A 21,929-nucleotide genomic window follows, 5' to 3' on the forward strand; every position below is an offset into this window, starting at 1 on the left:
ATTAGTAAAGAAATGGTGGCTTGAACCATTAGTAAAGAAAAAGCAAGATGGTTGTAGGTTACACAGGCTACCCCATGGCCTGGACCATAACCTTAAACAGTTCCTGTCATTGAATGCTATAGCAGCTAGTAGTCTAGCTTTAAATTAGGGAAACTCAAATGGGTTGCTCTTAAGTCCTGATTTTGGAATTTTCATAGGCACCCATACGCTAGATCCAGCTGGACTCTTCTTGTGTTCCTCTGAGAGCTTGCCTTACATGGAGCTGGGCACTAAGGAGCCAGACTGTATGCAGTGGCAGTCTAAAGCCACCAGGGGGAGAAGCTCAAATGGAAATAACTGATTTTGTGTATGTAGAGATCAGGAAAATGAGAAAGGCAGAGAGAAGAAGCAAGATCCTACAATTACCTGTCCTGTGGGATGAAGGGCGGAGAGAAGTCTGAATTTTACTGTGACTTATACATGCACTGTCATGACTAGGTTGATAGTTATTGGCAAAGCTATGATAAGGTGGTTGAAGATAGGGTAGCATTTGTAGGGTCATCCTTGAGCTAAATCTGCTCAACTCTGGGTTCAACCCTCCAAAAAAGTTCAAAAATTTTGGGGGTGATAATGGTCATTTGTGCTCTTTGAAAGAGTTCTGACTGACCTGAAGAGAAAACTAACTGCTGAGAAGCAAAGGAATGGAGCAGGGAGGCAGGGTAATGGGTCTAGCTAGGCTGAAGAAGTCTTGCTTCTGCAAGTATCTATGGAGTGAGAGCAAGCTTGGAAAAGAGTGGTGCAGAAAAGCCTGGATGATCCCCAAAATGTAGATCAGTGTACTGGGTAGGATACTGAACAACGTGGGAACTGAGAGGCGCCTAATTATAGGAATGAGTAGGCTTCCTAACTGGCATTAAATAAATAATGCCAGTTATTTATATATAAATAAAATAAATAAATTAGCTCCAATGCAAAAACCAGGGCAGGACTGGACAGAAGGGACTTTTAAAAGATACAAGTACTGTAGTGAATTGTCAACCAGTCAATCAGATGTCACAGCCAGGTGATTAGAAATGTTTCAGAGGAAATGCATATTTAGAGACTTAATCCAGTTACAGGGAAAGATGTTTGGTGGAGGATGCCTCTTTCTAGGTTCTTAGTAAGAAATATGAGTGTCTGTTTGCATTAGATACAGAAGTTCAGGACATATAATTAACAATTTTGCTGTTAATTTTATGACTTGTGCAAAGGCTGTTTGAGATTTGAATTAAGCCACTACAGCTTCCCCTCACGGGACTGACCTTATACCACTGTCTCTGTTTGTTTGCAATAGTACTGCACTCTTTTCCACAGAACGAAGCCAAAATAAATGCTTAGTTTCAGGGCATATGCAGAGTTCGTTGAAGTGACATTCTTGGTAATGTCCCACTACCAGCTTCCAAGTTTCTGCAACCTCTTCATTGTGAGCTAATTGTATTAAATATCACCCCAGTACTTACTGGTAAATGATTTTAAAGCTAAAGCTGCCAAACACTTATTTGTGTGCTGGTTATAATGGAAGCTCCAGTGTTTGTGTCGCTAAGTATCCTCAGGTTTGCCATCTTTATTCTGAAGTAGAAATTAAGATAGAGCTTCTATCTCTCCCCCTCCCTCCTAACATAGTTGAGAAGGCCATATTCCCACAGCAGCATGCCTAAAGGAAAAACTGTTTTGCACAACATCACACAGGTACTCTGAACGTTTTGTGTAAATGGAATAGATTAGAATTAGCACAAAACTTTTTAACATCTCCTAAGAAAGGTCAAGGGGTTGGGAGTGGCTGTTAAAGGCCACACCCTTCCATTTCCCCCATGATTCAAGGGCTGCCTGAAAGGTATTTGTAAGATCACACCATGGCCACGGAGACTCTGGATCTCTGTTGTGTTCTTTAGTCTGAACCGTTGCATCATCCCTCTATTGTTTTCCTACGGTATAAACAGCCAGGCAGCTGGAAAGCTGTGGAACTTGAATCTAAGGCCCTGTATGTAAACATGCAGTATTGTTACTGTTTTTCAGTTTACAGTAAGCACAGAGCTGTGATATGGTGCAGGGGATATTTAGTATTCCTGCTCTCAGAGAATACATAGATAAAATATCTATTGAGTAGATTCAGAGGTGTTTCCCCAACTATGGTTTGTCTCCTCTCTACTACCCCAAGTGTATATTAGCATGGCAGCACCTATGCTGTGGAACTCCCTGCCTCTTGATGTTAGGCAGGTGCCTTTACTGTACTGTTTTAGACAGCCGTCGAAAACCTTTCTGTTCTAGTAAGCCTATCCAGACACATGCTTTAGCTTACATTTGTTTTAATTTTTTTATTGTTCTTTGTTTTTAACGATAGCTTTCATCATGTTTGTTTTTATTCATTTCTTCATTTTAACCATCCTTTATATATAACAGAATCTGCACATTGCATGGACTTTTTTTTAAGGAAGCTGTTTATATTTCCCCCCTAAATAATAATAATAATCAAAAATAGTAAATGATTATTTAAAAATGTGAATACATTGAAGGCCGCCCATTATCCGTATCCAAAAATATATATGAAGCACTACCTATCTATGCATTGTTCCCTGTCTCTTAAAATGAAGTAATAATGTCCTATAATTAAACCAAAGTAATAATGGCCTTATTGCTTTGAAGCTTCAAGGTTAGGTAGGCGGGCTGTGCACCCAACAACGTTTTCTTTTGTCACCTTCCTGCTTCAGACACTGATTTGGGGGAACCTTTAGATAAAATACCCTGTGCCACTCCCCACCTGAGAGCACACACCACCTTCTTATAACCTTTTCCCACTGCCTATTTGTTTGCCTCCTTCTCTTGAGACCAATCCACAGTGCATCTCAGAGAGAAGACAAGTTGTAAACCATGAATTTGTTACTATGCTTTCTTTTTGCTCTGTTCACTTACTCAATCACATGTTTAGGGGGAGTAGGTAAACAGGCAACAACAAGACCCGGAAACTCCAGATATTGGCAGTGGGCCCAGGCTATGGGTATCATTAGATGCCAGATGATGCCAGCTCTGAGATGCCTGCCTTGGTGCTAATCATTGTTATTAGTTCCTTTTGCAGCCTTTGTCTTTGCTTGTTGCTTGAATTTTGACCTTGCACAGGGCACTGCTGAAATTTGAGACCCCAAGGTCTGCCACTGTGGCCAGCCATTATGTAAACATAACATTACAATATTGCATTATATGAAAAATGTTAAAAAATTAAAAACACACAACGGTTTAAGCAGCAACATAGGCTAAGCAATGTGGTTCCCTCCTGATGTTGTTTAACTACAGCACCCATCAGCCCAGCCAGTAAGGCTAATGATAAGGACAATGGGAGTGGTAGTTAAAACACATATCAAGGATACCCCATTGACTAGCCTTGCTTTAAAATACAGTTGGTCCAACATAAACATTTTTTTAAACAGTCCAATAAAAGCACATAAAAGGCATTTGGGAGTGGAGTTTTTAGCCATTTTAAATCCTAAGCGGAAGGGTCAACTATACCTCTGTTGGGAGTTCAACAGAGTAGGGGTGCCACTCCTGAAAAAGACCTTTCCTAGTGCCTGCCCGTCTAATCAATCTTAAAGGCAGATTACTTGACCAGGGCCTTCGATGCTGAACTTGGGACATAAGCAGTTACAGATAGCCTGGCCATAAGCCATTTAGGACTTTTAATGCTCAGACCCATGCTTTGAAATGGACCTGGGAACACACTAGTTACCAGTTTAACTGATACAGCATTGCTGCAATGTTTTCAGAACGCTTAGCGCCTGATATATATATTAAGTGGCTGGGAAATATGATGACCAAACCCTCTGCAATCGCCACTTGATTTTAAACCCTAAGACTTCACATTCTCTGTATTATTTGAGAAAGACTGTGTGTTCAGTTGGCTGCCTGCCCAACCCTTCTGGTGGGAAAGTCACCTATGAAACAAAAATCTGGTTCTGACAGGTTCTGGGTGACACAAACACGCAGGATCTGTGTGGTGCTGCTACTGAAGCAACCCAACCCACAACATAAATCAGTGAGCCCTTGTTGCACAGCAGTCAGTAAGTCCTCTCCAGGTGCATTTGTCAACCATTGATTTGCAGACAGAGGTCTGAGGTCTTCTGCTGCCACCAGTGATTCTTCAAAATGCCAACCCTCCTTTCTTGCAAGAGATGCACCAATGATGGTGAAGAGGAGATGCTGCTAGCCGAAGATCGGCCAGATTTGATTGAGTCTCTTGATCCCAGATGCAACAGCAGCAACAGCAGCAGAAGCTGCTCAGGAAGGGCGAACTTCCTCCAAGAGAAAGAAAGGGAACGCCTATCTGTCCACGAGAGTCTGGATTATTTGCCTTCCCACAGCAGCGTTTACAAGAAGTGGCTGCAGGGACAAAACTACAGGTAATATAAAACCTGCTTGTTGTACACACTGGAAATTAGCACTGAATTAGTAACCCCGAGTTGGAACCCCATTTGAAATTCACATGAAAGGGAAAATAAGCAAAGGGAGTTGTAAGGGAGTTTGGAGTCGGGGATGCACACCTTATGATTTATGCAACTTTTCCTCACTCCAGCATAAGGGATCCGCCTACTTCAATAGGCCTTTGCAGAACAGGCATGAAGAGGGCATGCCCACTATGCTGGGACCCTTGTTTTAAGAAATCAGCAGGAGTTGGTATGTTGGAGTTCAGGGGTGCATGCCAGCACCTGTGCACCCCCTTACCCCTCTTTTCTTCCCAGGAGGGAAGCAAATGGAAATAACAGGAACCCAGTTTACAGAGGGCTTGGAGGTGGGTTCTGCTGCCACGCCATCCAGTGTAGTTAGGCAGGTAATTAGTTATTGATTTTAGCGTCATTTTGTGTCAAATGGTAAGTTGTATTGCTTTAAAATGTGGTGAGGCCTTCTACAAATGGGGCTACCTCTGTTCAGCCCTGGACTTCTGCTCCAAATGGCACCACTGATATCACCAGAGTTACAGTGCAGCAGGAAGGCAGTACAGGTGTGCAGTCTGTGATTTTTTCTTTATTAAAAAGTCCATGGGTATATAGAAATGATACCTTTGGGTCTGGGTTCTGCTGCTATATACCAGTTAGCATGGGGTCAGCTGCTTCTGTCTTAGAGTGAGTTATATAATTAATGCTCAATTGTCTACATTAGGATTTCCTGACAAAACACATGTTTGTTCTTGCTTTGATTTAAACTTTATGAGAGTCAGAGAATACCAGCAGAGAGTTTTATAATAGAAATGGCTTTGGAATAAATATTTCTCATCAGCTTCAAGCTTGATGCAACAAACTTAGGAAGGTAAAGGTAAAGGGACTCCTGACCATTAGGTCCAGTCACGGACAACTCTGGGGTTGCGGCGCTCAACTTGCTCAACTTGCTTTACTGGCCGAGGGAGCTGGCGTACAGCTTCCGGGTCATGTGGCCAGCATGACGAAGTCGCTTCTGGCGAAACCAGAGCAGCGCATGGAAACGCCGTTTACCTTCCCGCTGTAGCGGTACCTATTTATCTACTTGTACTTTTTGGCGTGCTTTTGAACTGCTAGGTTTCAACCGCCGACCTTCTGATTGGCAAGCCCTAGGCTCTGTGGTTTAACCCACAGCGCCACCCGCGTCCCTAACAAACTTTGTAGTGATCAGCTTTAGCTACTGAGGTTTCTTTGGGCAAAGATATCATGTTGCTTAACTTCTCCCAAATCCTTCATTGCACTGATTAAGAAAACATTTTCTATAATTAAGTGTGCTGTTCACTCAAAGCAATGCATTTTTAAAATCTGACCACACACTTACCTCTCTTGTTCAAATCAATGGCATGCAGATGTACCAAAATATGGGTGGGTGGGGGGAGAACATGCCCTAAGTTTCCTCAGCTTGTACAATTATTTAAGCCTGCATTTTTCCTATTCCCCAACATGATGACCAGCAGAAACAAAATAATGGGACAAAAATATTTCAAATGGACATGGTGGAAAATATCATTTTGTAGCTTAAGTATTAAAAACACATCAGGAACATCTGGGCTTTCTACCTGTTCCTAGAAATATAATTGAAGTGAGGTGCAGGCTATGAAATGGTTCTGTCTTCAGTTGGCTCATTCCACTCCCCCCCCAAACTTTCACAGATCAAACATATTTTCCATTGTTTCCTCTTTGCACACATGACTGTAAAGTATTATTACATTGTATGATAAACTTAAACCAAAGTGTTTTGGTGCCACCTATTGGGAACAGTGAAGAGTGCACTCAGATGTTTGGGGGAAAATGCACTGTTAGGGACCAATGAGGAACTGCCACATTCTGAAGAGATGCAAAACACAGGAAACTGTGCTGGCAGGTTAGAGCAATTTTCAAATCCACAATAGGGCAAGACCTTCATTTGTACCAATCTGAATGCCACAAAATACAGCAGGGAGGGGAAAGGCACCAGGAACATCCTAAGCATGTCTCCTTAGGAGCAGTTTATAAAAACATAAAACTTGGTAATACACAGTATTGCTGCAAAAGTGCAGGTTACACATCTATAATTATTATAAGAAAGAAAGTCCACTGTGACCAGGAAAGGTTGCAGTCTACATTGGATGGATTGATTACAGACTGAGTTTCTTGCTCTTGCTGCAGACACTGTTTCTTCAGAGAATAACTAGGTCTGGGATTCTTGGAAGTGTTAAATAGACCCAATTTCCAGTGGGAAGTGGATCCTTGGATCTGTTGTTACATTCTTGCATTAGAGCAGTCATAAGAGACATCACACCTGCTTATTTTAGCTGTTAAGGCAGCTGTAGCGGATAATCGGAAGAGCTAAATGGAGCATATTTGTTACCAGTAAACGATATCTTGAAAGTTTATGCTTGTAATTCTCAACTGTTGTGTCTGGATTGAATTATGAAAATTGAGTCAATTTGCTCTTTTTGCAATTTGTTTTGCAGAACCTAAGATTTGGATCAGGGACGATTCAAAGGGCCAAGTTAGAGATGTAGGCAATACTTGCCTAGGGATATGGACCAGAGGCTTTGGGGAAGAAAGAACAAGGCATATGGGTGGAACAAAGAAGTCTCAATCCTTCACTTCTGAGTCATTAGTTAAAGAAAATCATGGCTGGAAAGACATGAACACCTCTCAATCACAACCAGAGATTCTCAGAAGAAACCGACAGCTCTTCTGCTCAATCACTGATATTCCATGATAACTGTTTAGCATTTTAGATGCATTACCAAAAGGCTACTTATTAACATTCTGAGATTACTGCAACTGACACCAATTCTGCTTTTAATTTATTTTTATTTTTTAGAATGGACTGGGATCGATGGTTGGTGATGGGCATCATTGGAATAATAGTAGGAACAGTGGGTTTCCTGATCCATCAAATAATTGATTATCTCATCAAATTGAAATGGGAACTGGTGAAGAACTACATTCAGGTAACACGGCAGAAAATAATCTCTCTATTCAAATTGCTTTGGGGGAAGTAAGAAAGTCCAAGTAAGATTTTGTTACCTGATATTGGCATCACGCCACCTCTGTCCATAGCTGCCAAGTTATCCCTTTTTTAAAGGGATTTTCCCTTATGCTGAATAGGCTTCCTCGCGAGAAAAGGGAAAACTTGGCAGCTATGCCTCTGTCCCTGATGACCTCTCTTTCTACAGACACTGAATGACATATTTGGGTAAAGGGTGTATAACAATGCACAGGTTTCTGAAAATAACATACAAATAATCTTCATTGGGGAGACTGCTTTGCAATAAAAATTATATTGCTGAAGATTGAATGCAAATTGTGTACTAAATTTGCACTAAAATGCTGATGAATTATATATATTATAATATTATATATATATATATATATATATATATATATATATATATATATATATATATATATGGTTTTTTTAAAAACCCTATGAATTGCTGCAATAATGTGGAGAACAGAATTTAAGATTGGAAACATAAGGAACCAAGGTTATTGAAAGTGACAGATTCATACATTCCCACTTAGGAAGAACAGTTTTTGTTGAAGCTAAGCTAACCTCAACTTGGTCATAGCATGGGAACCCTTTGTAAGCCACAATGAACTACGACCCTGGCTACCCACATGTCTTACTTTTAGGTTTCCCAGAGGCATCTGGTTGTGGGAAACAGGCTGCTGGATGCGACAGACCTTTGGTCTAATCCAGGCATCCCCAAACTGCGGCCCTCCAGATGTTTTGGCCTACAACTCCCATGATCCCTAGCTAACAGGACCAGTGGTCAGGGATGATGGGAATTGTAGTCCAAAACATCTGGAAGGCCGAAGTTTGGGGATGCCTGGTCTAATCCACAATCACCTTTTATTCTTGCTTGGACATAACTGTAACAATTAAATAAAGCATTGTGAAAGGGAGGCTTGAAGAATGTTGGAGTCTAGAATCACGCTGTAGTGGACTCACCCTGCTAATTGCCCCCTATTACGTAAATATAGCGGACTGTCCGCACAATACGCCAATTAAACAAATTTCTACAATCTATCACAGGCTATCTTGTGTGAGGGAAAGCTTAGCGATTTAGAGTCTCAAGCAGGAGTTCATCAAATAAGATAAGTTTTATTTACAAAAAGAGGCTGGTGAAACCAAGTTGAGTCAGGAGATGCATTTTTTTCAGGTAGAAGTTAACTTATTACTTAAACTAAATATAAAGATGTCACAGGCTTAAACACAGAAGTCTATGCACAGCTTTTCTTAAACTTCAGTTGCCAAAAGTCAGTTGTTATACTTATCTAGATAGGCAACTGAAATAACAGAAATTGTCAGTGGATTTAATAATGGTTCCCTCAGTGTTTATAGCTGATGTGACAGGCCCAATACTGGGCCTGTGGTACACACACAGCTTACTTTCTATTTTCTTTAGATTGAGGCCCAGAATAAATTGGTATGCTGGCTGCTTGAGCAGTCTGTACAGAATGTGCATCTTGTTGAGTCTGTTGACAAGAGGAGCACAGTTGTCAGCAGAGAGGACATCATAGCTGCCAAGTTTTCCCTTTTCTCGCGAGGAAGCCTATTCAGCATAAGGGAAAATCCCTGTAAAAAAGGGATAACTTGGCAGCTATGGAGGACATCATGGTTCAGTTGGTGCATCTGGTCTTATTTTAATGTGACAGGGGTTAACAGCGTCACCATCGAGGTGAAAACAAATGGAGACTAACCATTATACTTAAGACTGCATCTAGCACAGCATGGAAGGATCTAAGAAGGAATAACCATAGAGGTCATCTCCTTATAGCACCAGTTGCAACATCTTTTTCCATGGGCGTAGCCAAGATTTTTGCTGGGGGGAGGGAGGCTTTTGTTGGGGGGGCAGCAGAACCTCAGATTTGTATTGATTTGTACAGTGGTACCTCACAAGACGAATGCCTCGTGCAACGAAAAACTCACTAGACGAAAGCATCTTGCGATGTTTTTGGTGACTCGCAAATCGAAGTTTTCAATGGCTGCGCTTTGCAAGACGAAGTTTTTGCAACCCACGCTTCACAAGATGAAATTATCGCTAGACAAAGTGACTTGCGGCATGAATTAATTTCATCTTGCGAGGCACCACTGTATTGATTTAGGGGGGCAGCAGCTCCCCTTGCCCCCCCATCTACACTCGTGCCTTCACCTCTTTGTTATACATGCTCTTGTTGGCATCCGTCTGCCTTGGGAGACAATGGAGGAGTGTGCCATTGGGGATGAGGTCAAGCTGTTGGAAGGTTGCAGCCTCTGCTGTAGCTGTAGAGACCAATGTAGGAGAGACATGTTTTGTTGCAGCTGGGGCATAATAGCCAGTTGTCAACTGTCTTTGATACACTCAGTTGTCTTATCTGAGCTATCAGGCTCAGAGCAACCGAAGAACAGAAGGTAGGCAACAAAATTGGGAAGAGGCCTTTGCCAAAATCTTGACATTGCAAGTCACATGTAAGCAAACTTCAGGTAATCAAAGGAGAAGATTCCAAGATTAATTTTGTCCATCCCTTTAATTTGCAAAGAGGTTGATCCAAATTGCATGTATCTGGTCTTCCTGGATGACTGTAGAGTAAGCACATGTTTGCAATTTACCGTCAAAAATCTGACCTGAGGCCAAGACAGGAAATCTGTGGTAGCTTGCTGAGCCATTTAAATGTGGGAAACAAAAACAGCATCTTTGACTTATAGGCACAAGAGAATCCAATCTCAACAAAATGACTTTTTTTCTTGCAAATTTGTGGGAGTCAATTTACTTGCAAAGGGCAGACAGTGGAGACAACATGATTCTGGCTAACCCAAAGACAAACAGTTCAAAATGGAATGGGATGACAGTCAGACAAAATTGGTGGAATGGAAGGCATATTTTATAACTTTCTATAATAATTCTATAAGGTATTCACTAAGAAAACTGTACAGCCTTTGTACAGCCTTTGGGATATATGGGTAGCTATGGTATTATCCAGGAAGAGCATTTTGATGAGCATTTGCCTTGAGAAAGATGAGGGTGCAAAATCTTAAAATTATTAATAGTCAAATTACATTTTAAGCAATATTAAAATAAAGTTTGTTCTAAATAGGAATCCACACACAATCCTATACATGTCCAGCAGTAAATCGCAGTTTCTCCTAGGCAAACAATTAGAATGGTAACCTCAGCTAGGCATGCAGGAAGAGAGATTTCTTGAAAATAAAGTTGTATTTATGTCAAGTGACACTAAAAGTGCCTTATGTCTTTAATCCTTTTAAATAAATGTGAATATACTTAATTAATATGAAATATATGTTACGGTTGCCATATTTCAAGATGTAAAGATCCGGACACCCCCAAAGTTGTTGAGGAAAATTGAAGATCCAGGACAAACTGCCACCAGGAAAATCACCCTGGACATCACTTCTGCCTTTGAAATCCTGGTAATGTCCAGGAAATCCTGGATATATGGCAGCCCTAATATATGTGACATGGGATCTTGCTATTTTCAGCTCAGACAATACTCCCTGTTTAATGGCTATTTCATTCAAGTGATCAATTGGAAACATTGTAAAACAGAGAGCATAAATCCACATGATGACTTCCTTCAATGAACATGTGTTCTTTAAAGATATGGGGTGGTATTCAGCTAAGTGTTACTCAGAGCAGACCCATTGAAATCAATGGAGCTAACTTAGACATGCTCATTCTTTTCAATAGGTCTGCTCTACATAAAACCTAGTTGAATACCATCCTTGGATTGGTTGCTTGAATGACATTTTTACCAAGACCTGTAATGGCTAGTGAAGTGGTTTGATAGCTGAAACTGATGGCATCTGCTATATGACAATTGTATGTGTGTGTTGGAGGGGGGTCCTGTCCATATATTTTAGCAATGGGAGATGTTGATGGGGGCAGATGGTGCTGTACTCATCACTGTGCAAACAGGATGCTGGACAAGATGGGCAATCAGTCTGATCCTTAAAGCTCTTACGTTCTTCTAATATGTGGATTGACAATGTATTTGTTTGGCAAATAAATATCCTACCATACTATGCAGTTTTTCTACCAATAACTATTTATTTTGTAAAACTGGCAGGATGGCAACTTTCATATGACCTGGGTATACATACTTGGAATTGGACTGGCTATGATCATTGTATCCTCAGGATTGGTTGTGGTAAGTGCTGAACACCTGCTTCTTGCTCAACTTTTAAAATATCAGGATATGATACAGTATGTTTGCCTGGGTGGAATGTGTCCCGTGGTAATGCTTTTTGCTTGCCTATGTGGAAGATAGAAAAGGTGTGTGTATGTGTGTTTTGTATGTTTAGAAACTAGCCTCCTGTAGAAGGTAAAATTCATATTAATTATTCTGTCCAATTTGGCCCCTGCTCCCACCTACCCCTAGCATGTGGCCCCTGGAAGGTTGACTCAGGCTGAAAAAGTTGTTCCACTCCTGATTTAGGCATGCTTACCTGATAATCCTGTCGACTGACAAATCATGACTGGATATTGGATAACATTTGATTCGAGCTGTGCTATGTGTGCTACAATAACATTGCCTTTTCCTTTTTCCAGTTCTTTTGTCCAGCAGGTGCACCAAGTGGATTACCAGAAGTCATAGGTTTTCTGAACGGAGCTTCTATTCAGCACATTTTTAATATCAGAACTTTTGGGGGAACTTTTGTCTCTTGTGTTCTGGCTGTGGCATCTGGGCTCTTCTGTGGACCAGAAGGTCCCATGATTCACTTGGGGTGAGAAATTAATATTTTAAAAGTTACAGATTTTAAAGAAAATAGGGACAAGGAGAATGGAATGGAGGATACAGTGGAACCTCGGTTTACGAACACCTCGGTTTACAAATTTTCGGTTTATGAACGCCGCGGACCCATCTGGAACGGATTAATCCACTTTCCATTACTTTCAATGGGAAAGTTCGCTTCAGTTTATGAACGCTTCAGTTTATGAACAGACTTTTGGAACCAATTACACCCATGCTTCGGGTTAGGTATGCTTCAGGTTGAGTACTCTGCGGACCCATCTGGAACAGATTAATCCACTTTCAATGGGAAAGTTCGCTTCGGTTTATGAACGCTTCAGTTTATGAACAGACTTCCGAAACCAATTGTGTTCATAAACTGAGGTACCACTGTATTGAGAAAAGGCATTAGATGACTGGCACCCTGAATAAGCACACTTCCTACTGCAATATTTTGTTGCATGCCCACTCACATATATAAAACACATAGATAACATCTTATGAATATAATCCATAATATAAAGAATGAATTTAATTTATCATTGCTATTATATTAAAATTATTAGTCACTTTTTCTTGCCCAGCAACTCAAAGCAACTTGCAACCAGCTAATTTTGCATGCCTTCTGCCATCTGGTTATTTGGGATCTTTAATTTGAAACTTTGTAAATCAGCAAATTAAATATACCATTAATTTTTCACAATACTTCCCCCAGTGCAATAATAGGATATGGATTGAGCCAGTCCAAGCCAAAGATCCTTGGAATGAATCTCCCCTCCTTCACCAGATTTTGGAACTCAGCTGACAAGTAAGAGACCTTATCAAATAAGTATGCTATAGTAAACTAAAAAGGGTTATTGGCTGCCTTAATTTAGGTAACATGTAAAAGTAACAATAGAAACATGTAACTGTAATGGTGTCTTCAGTGCAAACATAGAGTTGCGTATCCAGTGCTATCAAACAGTGCAATGGGACTTCACATTCTTCTCTGCCATCTGGCAGTCTCTACAGATTTGGGGAGAGCCTGAGGGCTGCAGGAGGAAAGAGCAGAAGTAGAAGTTTGCTTGTGCAATGTTGGACTCAGCTCTTAAGGGCTATACTGCTGAAGAATTGTATACTGTAGACGCTTTCTTTAGGAGAAACAAGGGTCCGTTTTGGATGCAAAAATCCAGACAGCTTTCCTCCTAAATCATGCCTCCACAGCAACAAATACAGCGTTTCAAACAGCAGTTTGCCGTGCAATGTATATGTGTTTATCTGGAAGTAAGACAAAAGGTGGTCATTGGGGTTTAATGCTGTGTGGTGTGAGTGTGGAGCGGAATCCACATCCACATGTGTTTGTCTTGCCTGGTGAAGCTTGATTAGTGAAACCTGGTTATGTTGCACCTTTGAGCACCAGCATTGTGAAGCATATGGCTGCCAAATAGAATATGGTAAAGCTGCTGTGTTGAATGCATAGAATAAATGAAGTTTAAGGCTGCTCATCTGATTATTAATTGCCTTCTCACATACGTTTCAATAGTGGCTTACTCAGTTTTAGAGCATGAACAAAACAGAACTTTCAGGTCAAAATGGTCAGGGGATTTTTAAATGGATGTTGCTCACATGAAATGACTTCATGCAATGTGACATGGAGAATGCTACTTTTGTATAAAATAACATATTTTCAAGATACTTGGATGCGATAAATCACCAGATCTTGCAGTATGGACATGAATCACAAACACTTTATCTTCTATTTGTGAAATGCTGGCATTTGCAAATCCATGGGGTGCCCTGTAAGATCTTACTTTAAACAGGATCTATTATACCAGTGTTATTGTTCATGTCAAGCCTGCATTTGGAAGGCTTTGAATGATCAAGTTCCATAGCCTTAAAACAGTGGATTATAAAAATATGTAAATAAAACATGTGCCTTTGACCATACTGTTTGTTGTATCTCCAAACAAAAAGCCATTACAAACTATCTGTGGCTCAAGGATAACCAGACAGCCCAAATAAACATGATACATTTTGCTTTTTAACTTGCCTCAACAATTAGTGAAATAACTTAGAGATGTGTTTGTTAAGCTGTTACTTATGGAAGAAATTTGCCCCGTGACCAATGGCACAGATTTCTGAAGTATTTTTGCATGTTCATTAAAATCCCCATGGCAGCTTGAATCCACCTGATACGGGTCACAACCAAATACATTGGCCCTTGAGGTCTATCTAGTAAGAGAGGACTTGGGTTAATTCAGTTTGACAAGAGTTGGCTAGATTGCTGTTGCATAGCTTGCTATGGGCACTTCCAGATGACCTGTTCATCCTGATTCATTTGCAGGGAGATTGGACAATGTTGGCTGCTCAGAGAGCATTCACCAGTAGCGGCTGGTGAGGCAGTAGGTGTAGGGTTCCCAACAGCAGGTTACTGAGGAGCAGAGGGGCAGGTATGAGGAGCTTGGCATAGTGCAGCTCATGGTGGCAGAGCCAATCCAACACTCCTGCCAGTACGCACCACACTGAGCTCCCTGAATTGGGGCCCTTCCCGCCTCTATACACAGTAGCAACCTGGTGGGTTGGGAAGCCAGGAGAGCAACAGAACCCCCCCCCCAGCTGCTACTGGTATTCAGTCTGATTTGCTTGCAGGAAGGTTAGTTGACATTGCAAGTGTTAGCCTACACCTTCCGGTACCTTTCCCTATCAATTTCCTCATCACGAAAAGTCTGAGCTTTTGGAGAATTGGATTTGTTTCACAAGCCCTCCTAATCAAAAATAGTTGTGAGACTTGAATTTGTTGTTACGGGACTGAATCCCACCTGAAAATAGCGACAGTCTGGAAGTGCCATATGCGCCATTCAAAATCAGGGATCGTTTTCACTTTATTTTGCTCCGAGAAAATATATAAAGTTGGCACTTATTTCAAGCTCATGGCAAAGTAATTAATTATGCATGCTGCTTTGTGAACTAAAGATGAAGGGTATATCTTACTTATCAAAAGTAATGGGATTATCCTGAAACTCTATTTTCTCCTCTCCCCTCATCCCATACTCCTCTTTGTTACAGGAGGAATTTTGTTACAGCTGGTGCCGGAGCAGGGATTGCCTCTGTGTTCCATGCTCCAGTGGGTGGACTTCTATTCACACTGGAGGAGGTGGCGTCTTTCTGGGATATCAAACTGGCCTGGCAAACGTTCTTCTGCTGTATGACGGCTGCCTTCACCACAGATCTCATCTCCTCTTCTCTCTGTGGGTTTGTCTACAGGGGCCAAGTTGGATTTTTCAAAGCAGAGATGAGGATTTTATTTTGGGTATGTACTACATCCACACTAAATTAATCCAAGGCCGCATGTGTATTTCGCTGTGCCTGCTTATTTAAAATATTCATATTCCACTTCACCCTATGTTCAAGGTTGCTTATACTATGAGGAAAAGCTGCCACATTGGGGGCTTTTTATGGTTTAGAGAAAAGGTGAATAAGAGGTGGCTTGATAGACGTGTATAAATTTATGCGTGACCTGGAAAAAGTGGATGGAAGAAAAGCTTCCTTTCCCTTCTCATAACACTAGAACTCATTGCCATCCAATGACATTGAATGTTGGAGGATTCAGGCAGGCAAAAGAAAGTACTTCTCCATGCAGCACATAGTTAAATGGAAGAATTTGCTCCCATAGGAGGCAGCAGCGATCCCCAACTTGGATGGCTCTGAAAGTGGAGTAGACAAATTCATGGAGGATAAGGCTATCAATAGCAACTAGCTATGATGGCTGTGCTCTGGCTCTACAGTCAGAGGCAGCAATGCTTTTAAATACCAGTTGCTGGTAACCACAGGAGGGGAGAGGGCTCTTGTCCTCAGGTCCTGCTTGCAGGCATCCCATTGGCATCTAGTTGGCCACTGTGAGAACAGGGCAATGGACTAGATGGGCCATTGACCTTATCCAGCAGGTTCTGTTTATATTTTTTTAGAATCATAATTAAAGGTAAAGGGACTCCTGACCATTAGGTCCAGTCATGACCGACTCTGGGGTTGCGCGCTCATCTCGCATTATTGGCCGAGGGAGCCGGCGTATAGCTTCCAGGTCATGTGGCCAGCATGACAAAGCCGCTTCTGGCAAACCAGAGCAGCACATGGAAACGCCGTTTACCTTCCCGCTGTAGTGGTTCCTATTTATCTACTTGCATTTTGACGTGCTTTCGAACTGCTAGGTTGGCAGGAGCTGGGACCAAGCAACGGAGCTCACCCCGTCACAGGGATTCGAACCGCCGACCTTCTGATCAGCAAGCCCTAGGCTCAGTGGTTTAACCACAGTGCCACCTGGGTCCCTGGGTCCCCTGCTTATATTTTTTTTAGAATCATAATTAAAATTCCATAAATCAGAATTACAAACAAGTTGAACATCTAAAACAGCAGTAATAAACACCCAGCTCAACTGATTTCAGCTCCCAAACACCATCCTGAATAAAAAAGCCTTGCAGAGTCCTTAACATTTTTTTAAAATTAAATTTATAGACAACACTTCATCTGAAGATCATAGGGTAGTTTACAACATAAAAACATTCTTCTAAAAATGATCACAAGTGTGCTTAGGTTAACTTTCTCTGGAAGGCCATTCCACGACCCTGAACAATCACCCCCAAAAGCTCAAATCTTTGCTGAGGTTGACCTGACCTCAAACAATAATGGAACACTGAACAGGGCACCAGATCAGGTGGGAATACGGCAAATGGTTCTGTTAGGTGTGCATGTCTGAGGCAATAAAGAGCTTTAAAGATTAAGAACAGTGAGTGGTATCCAATGCTAATTGTACTCAGAGCAGACCCATTGAAATGAATGAACATGACTAACTTAGGGCCATTAATTTCAATGGGTCTACCCTGAGTGAAACTTAGTTGGCTATAATACAGTGTCTTGAATTGTTAGCAGATGGCTCCTGCCTCTCCATTTTCACCAGGACAATATCAGAAGGGTGACATTCATCCTGTTTTTAGTGAATACTCTGGGCAGCAGCAGATTCATCTTTGGAATCCTTCGAGGCAATTCGGGGGGGGGGGATCATGTGTGGGGAACCCAGGCTGCTTCTCCCTTCTATATTTCTCCACTTTGAAACTGATTTCTTTAAAATAAGGAAGTTCCTACAATCTGTCTTTGACCCTCTCTTAACTTGCTTGCTCCATATGTGGATCTTAATATGGGAAAGACCACAGTTTCGACTGATTTAAGGCATATGCCACTTCATACTTCTCGTGTGAATATGCCATAAAACACAGGAGACTGTTTTTATAAACTGGAGAGTAATCCAAACAAAGATTGAGGTGAAACATAGTTGGGGACAAGTAATACCTTCATAATATTGGTGTACTTGGCAAGGTTGGAGACTTACGGAGAGAACTGAGTGAGAGAAACCTCTTGCAGAACAATCTTGTTTTATAGCAGTGCTTTAAACAGTCCAAAAAACTGACTAGAAGTACCAATATAGTCTTCCATTTCATGTTTGAATTCTTTATCTCATATGATTTCTTGCAGGCTCTTCTTTAGTATTCCTTTGTGGACTCATGTTCTTTCTCATCTGATCCTCAACCAGATGTATGATAAGGGAATTTAGCTAATATAATTGAATGTGGATGTAATGGAAAAGTGGGTAGAAAGAAATAGTCTCATGGAAATACACTTACCTGTCCAAGAAGGTCCTCCTGAGCAATTTAGGGACTAGCTACTCATTATTATTATTTTTGCAAAAAGTATTACAATGACATCATCATTATGTGTCCAGTGCACAGTCTAGTGCTATGTTGTTAGATAAGTTTCAATTCTTAAGGCTCAAGAATGTGGACAAGGTGCTTGAATTGGTCAGGGTGACCACTTGTGCTCTGGACCCTTGACCCTCTTGGCTGATAAAAACTAGCTGGGCCAGGGAGGTGATTTATGCCTCCTTGTGAGAGTGAATGGTCCATGCCTGCTTGAAGGAGGCAGTAGTAAAACCATTCCTTAAGAAACCCTCACTGGATTGGGAAAATCAAAGTAATTACCGACCAGTTGCCAATTTTCCTTCTTTGGGGAAGGTTATTGAGCAGGTGGTCGCAGACCAGATCCAGGCACTCTTGGTGGAAACTGATTTTCTAGTTCAATTTCAATTGAGGTTTAGGCTCAGTTTTGAAGCAGAACCGTTTTGGTTGTAAACTGCCCTATGGGCGTAGTCAAGGAGGGGCAGCTGCCCCCACCCCAGATCAAGTAAAACAATAGGAATACTTAACTAACTGACCAATCACGTCGGTTTTGCCCCTTAACAAAAGTCCTGCCCCCCCCAACAAAGTCTTGCCCCCCCCAACAAAAATCCTGGCTACGCCCCTGAACTGACCTGTGACCCTCATACAAAGGGCTGTTTAGAAATTAAATAAATAAATAAAATAAGTTAGTTTTAGTAACTTGCATACATATTTCGGCACATTAATGACGTGGTTTCCATACTGGAGCAAACATAACAAAGAACAAAAGTATGGCATAACAAAGAACAAAAGTATGTTCAAAACGAGTAATTTTAATGTTACATTCTAGGGCCAAGGACAGGTGGTGGTGGTGGTGGGGTAAGCAAGTGACCAATAAACTGTGGTCCTTCTGTGGCATCTTCAGTTTTCACATATATGTAGGATAATGATGATACTTGACACATTGTTTTGCCCACTGAAGTACGGTAACTTTTAAGTGCTGTTAATCTGAGAAGATAATTCTCCTCTGGCTAGACAGAATAAAACTGGCACAAACTCCTGTCTTCTGGATTTGTGCTAAGACACCTTACTTATGGACACAGACCTTGGCAGATACAGTATAATGAAAAGAGAGCTGAAACTTTGGATTGTATTACAACACCTGCTGTCGGAAAGTTAGCCTAATAATGCCACATTTGTGAACAATTCATTTTTATCAGATAGCATTTATAAAGAACTGCTGTTCCTTCGTAGATAGTTCGATAAAAGAATGTTGATACTTTATAATATCTATTAACTTAATAGCAAAAGAGATCACTCATGGATTTGCCAGACATAAACACAAGCAGTTCTACTGTGTCCGATCAGACCAACAGCTTAGCTCAGACTTAACTAGATGCTTGGGAGACATTTCCAAAATTAGCTATTAGGTCAACCTCCACCAGGGCCCTGGTTATCAGAGCCACTGTTACAGAAGAAGAAATGATGTGGCAGGTTTTTGTTTAATTCCGCTCAAACTCAGACCTTGGGATTTTGGGTGATTTCAGAAGGGTCAAGAATAAAAGGCAAAAACGAATGAAAGATGTCCAAAGATGCTGTTGAAGTCAAGACCTGCTTTATTTTTAGAAAGTTGTTTGACACATTTCAAGCTGTGCAGCTTTTTCCTTCCAAGGGTATTTCCCTTATGCAACTCTTTGCAGAGAAAGCAATGTTCTTTTTGCACTTGCCTTGTGTAGGTGAAGAGACAGGTGGTATATGGTGGGGGAGAGAACATGCTCTCTCTTTTAAAGGGTCTTGCAAGAAAACACCTTTTCAAGGGTATTTAAAGCCCTCGTTAGCTCATTTTGGGGCTGTGTACACATTTAAAACTCAACTAGCCCCCCCCCCAGTTTGGATTGAAACTGGTTTGGGTGAAAACACATCAAAATGCAGAATTTTATAGGAAACAACAGACTAGATACAGGATTGTGGCTTATATTGTGCGTATACCACTTCACAAACCTGTGGTAGACATAGCTGCCAAGTTTTCCCTTTTCTCGCGAGGAAGCCTATTCAGCATAAGGGAAAATTCCTTAAAAAAGGGATAACTTGGCAGCTATGGTGGTAGAAAAGGAGGAAAGTATACACAACCTCATATATTTCAGGGAGCATCTTTTTCTGCTCTGAGTACCTCCATCATCTGAAGCAGGATGATCTGTGATCAGAAACAGGTGCTTGTTGATACCGGTAGTGGCACCTGGTGTGGTTTATGGAACATCTTCCTTTGAGGAAATTTTTACTCAACATGAAGAAAAGCCACTTTGCCACAATTGTCATACAGAACAATACAGGGGATTATAATGACTTCTGCCTTGAGTTACAGTTTATAGTCCTTTATAAGCTTATTTAGGATATTTAACAAAAGAGCAATTGATTTTGACTCCCACTCTCCTGGAGGAACTGTTGCCAATGTGGTTTCTACCACAGCTTCACTGTTGTTGTTTTTTGCTTGCCAGCTAGGCTAGATAATCAAATGCTTTCATTTAGTGTGGGGCTCCGGGGAAATTTGGCTGCTTTCATGTTTTATAGCAGAAACCAAACTCTGAGCAGAGAGCTTGTGGGTTATGTCTTTCAAGAAAAAAAACATTTATTTTCTTCAGTTTAACCTTGCTGAACATAGCATTGTAAAGAAGTCTTAGGACCCTTTATTTTCCAAGGGTAGAATTTTATGGAAGTCTGAATTTATTATTTATAAATTCTGCAGTACTATTCACACTTAACCTGAGAATAAGCATGCATAGGACCAAGCAGCACAACTTGCTGCTACTCATAACAAAGTGTAGTTCATCTTGGTTGGATTTAAGTTTTAAAGAGCAGGAAAAATGTGAAATGTACTCAGGCAGGAACCATGAACCAATATACATCTTATGAACTCATCTTATGCACACTGTGTTAGAAGAAACATGTTAGAAGAGAAAAATAAATTATATATAATGCAGATTTCACTTGTAATAGCTTATGGTTCAGCTTCACTTATATCATGCAGGTTCTTTTTTTCTTTCGGAGAAAGCTACATGTAGCAGAATCAAGGGGCGACTCTTCGCTGGAGGTATGCCAGCCAAGTAGCTGCTATAGGGCAGTGGTGGGGGACAAAGTTAAAATGTACATTACCGCTCCACCCACGTTCTACCTATGGCCCCACGCAGCGTTGACATATGAACCACATAAGCTTGCCCAGAAGGAATGCAGCCCACAGGCTGAAAGAGGTTCCACACCCCTGCTACAGGATATGGTGGAAGCTCCCTATATCTGGTACAACACCCAATATGCCACTGCTGTTACTTATTCACTGGCACAATGAATATGCTGGCTGAGCACTCCATCAGTACATCTGTTCCTGGAGCCACTGGAAGCCAGATGAAATTGTTTGTGGCGTATGCTGGCCCCAAAACCCAATCCTGAGCAGGGAAATACAAGTTATAAGCACTTGAGCAAGTGCTTCTGTTTTAGGGAAATAGGATTGTATGGGATTACTTGCATCCTTTTTAAAATCACTTCTGTTGGTATGCATGTGTTTGATGGAGAGCAGTGCAAATATTTTACAGGCTCATAGAAGATGTACACCTGCTGTTAGGACGTTCAGAAGGTCAACAATGTAGTCTTCTACTGTACTAAAGTACCCAACAGTCTCTGTAAGGCTAGAGTCCCCAACATGGTACATAGGGGCACCATGTTGCCCTTGGCACCCACCAATTCTCCCTTTCTTCAATTTTTTAAATGCCGCCCCCACCCCCCGGAGACGTGGTAGTTTTAGCTGTTACTGTACTTATTTGGGGTTTGTGTTTTGCCTGTTTTAGGGGAGGTGGCTTCTGAGTATTGCCATTCTATGAAATGGGTATTTTGTGGTGCCCACAACAGTTTCTGAGATTTAAAAATATGCCCCTGGGGACCCCCTGCTTCTTATAGGACATATAGGAAGTAAAAGGAATCAGGAAGCAATGAGCTTGCCATGGAATTAAAGAAGAGTTCTAGACTGTGATACAGTAGCAAAAAATGCTAA

The 21,929-nt window shown here is 41.2% G+C and overlaps 1 protein-coding gene across 3 annotated transcripts in view; it reads left to right on the forward strand.

Moving 5' to 3' along the window:
- Positions 1-4,033: 4,033 nt before the first annotated feature.
- Positions 4,034-21,929, forward strand: part of LOC118090177 (chloride channel protein D-like) — a 61,971-nt gene continuing 44,075 nt past the window's right edge. The window contains exons 1-6 of one of the 3 annotated variants that reach the window (XM_088675479.1): positions 4,034-4,406; positions 7,297-7,426; positions 11,547-11,627; positions 12,029-12,204; positions 12,925-13,017; positions 15,255-15,498. In XM_088675479.1, coding sequence (XP_088531605.1) covers positions 4,153-4,406; positions 7,297-7,426; positions 11,547-11,627; positions 12,029-12,204; positions 12,925-13,017; positions 15,255-15,498 — 978 coding nt within the window. In that variant the 5' untranslated portion in view covers positions 4,034-4,152. Of the gene's footprint in view, positions 4,407-6,934; positions 7,427-11,546; positions 11,628-12,028; positions 12,205-12,924; positions 13,018-15,254; positions 15,499-21,929 lie in introns of all 3 variants that reach the window. The other 2 variants (XM_035125563.3, XM_088675478.1) reach the window with 2 other exon arrangements.

Source organism: Zootoca vivipara, chromosome 8 (genome assembly GCF_965207765.1).
Source record: "Zootoca vivipara chromosome 8, rZooViv2.hap1.1, whole genome shotgun sequence".
NCBI classification, from domain to species: Eukaryota; Metazoa; Chordata; class Lepidosauria; order Squamata; family Lacertidae; genus Zootoca; species Zootoca vivipara.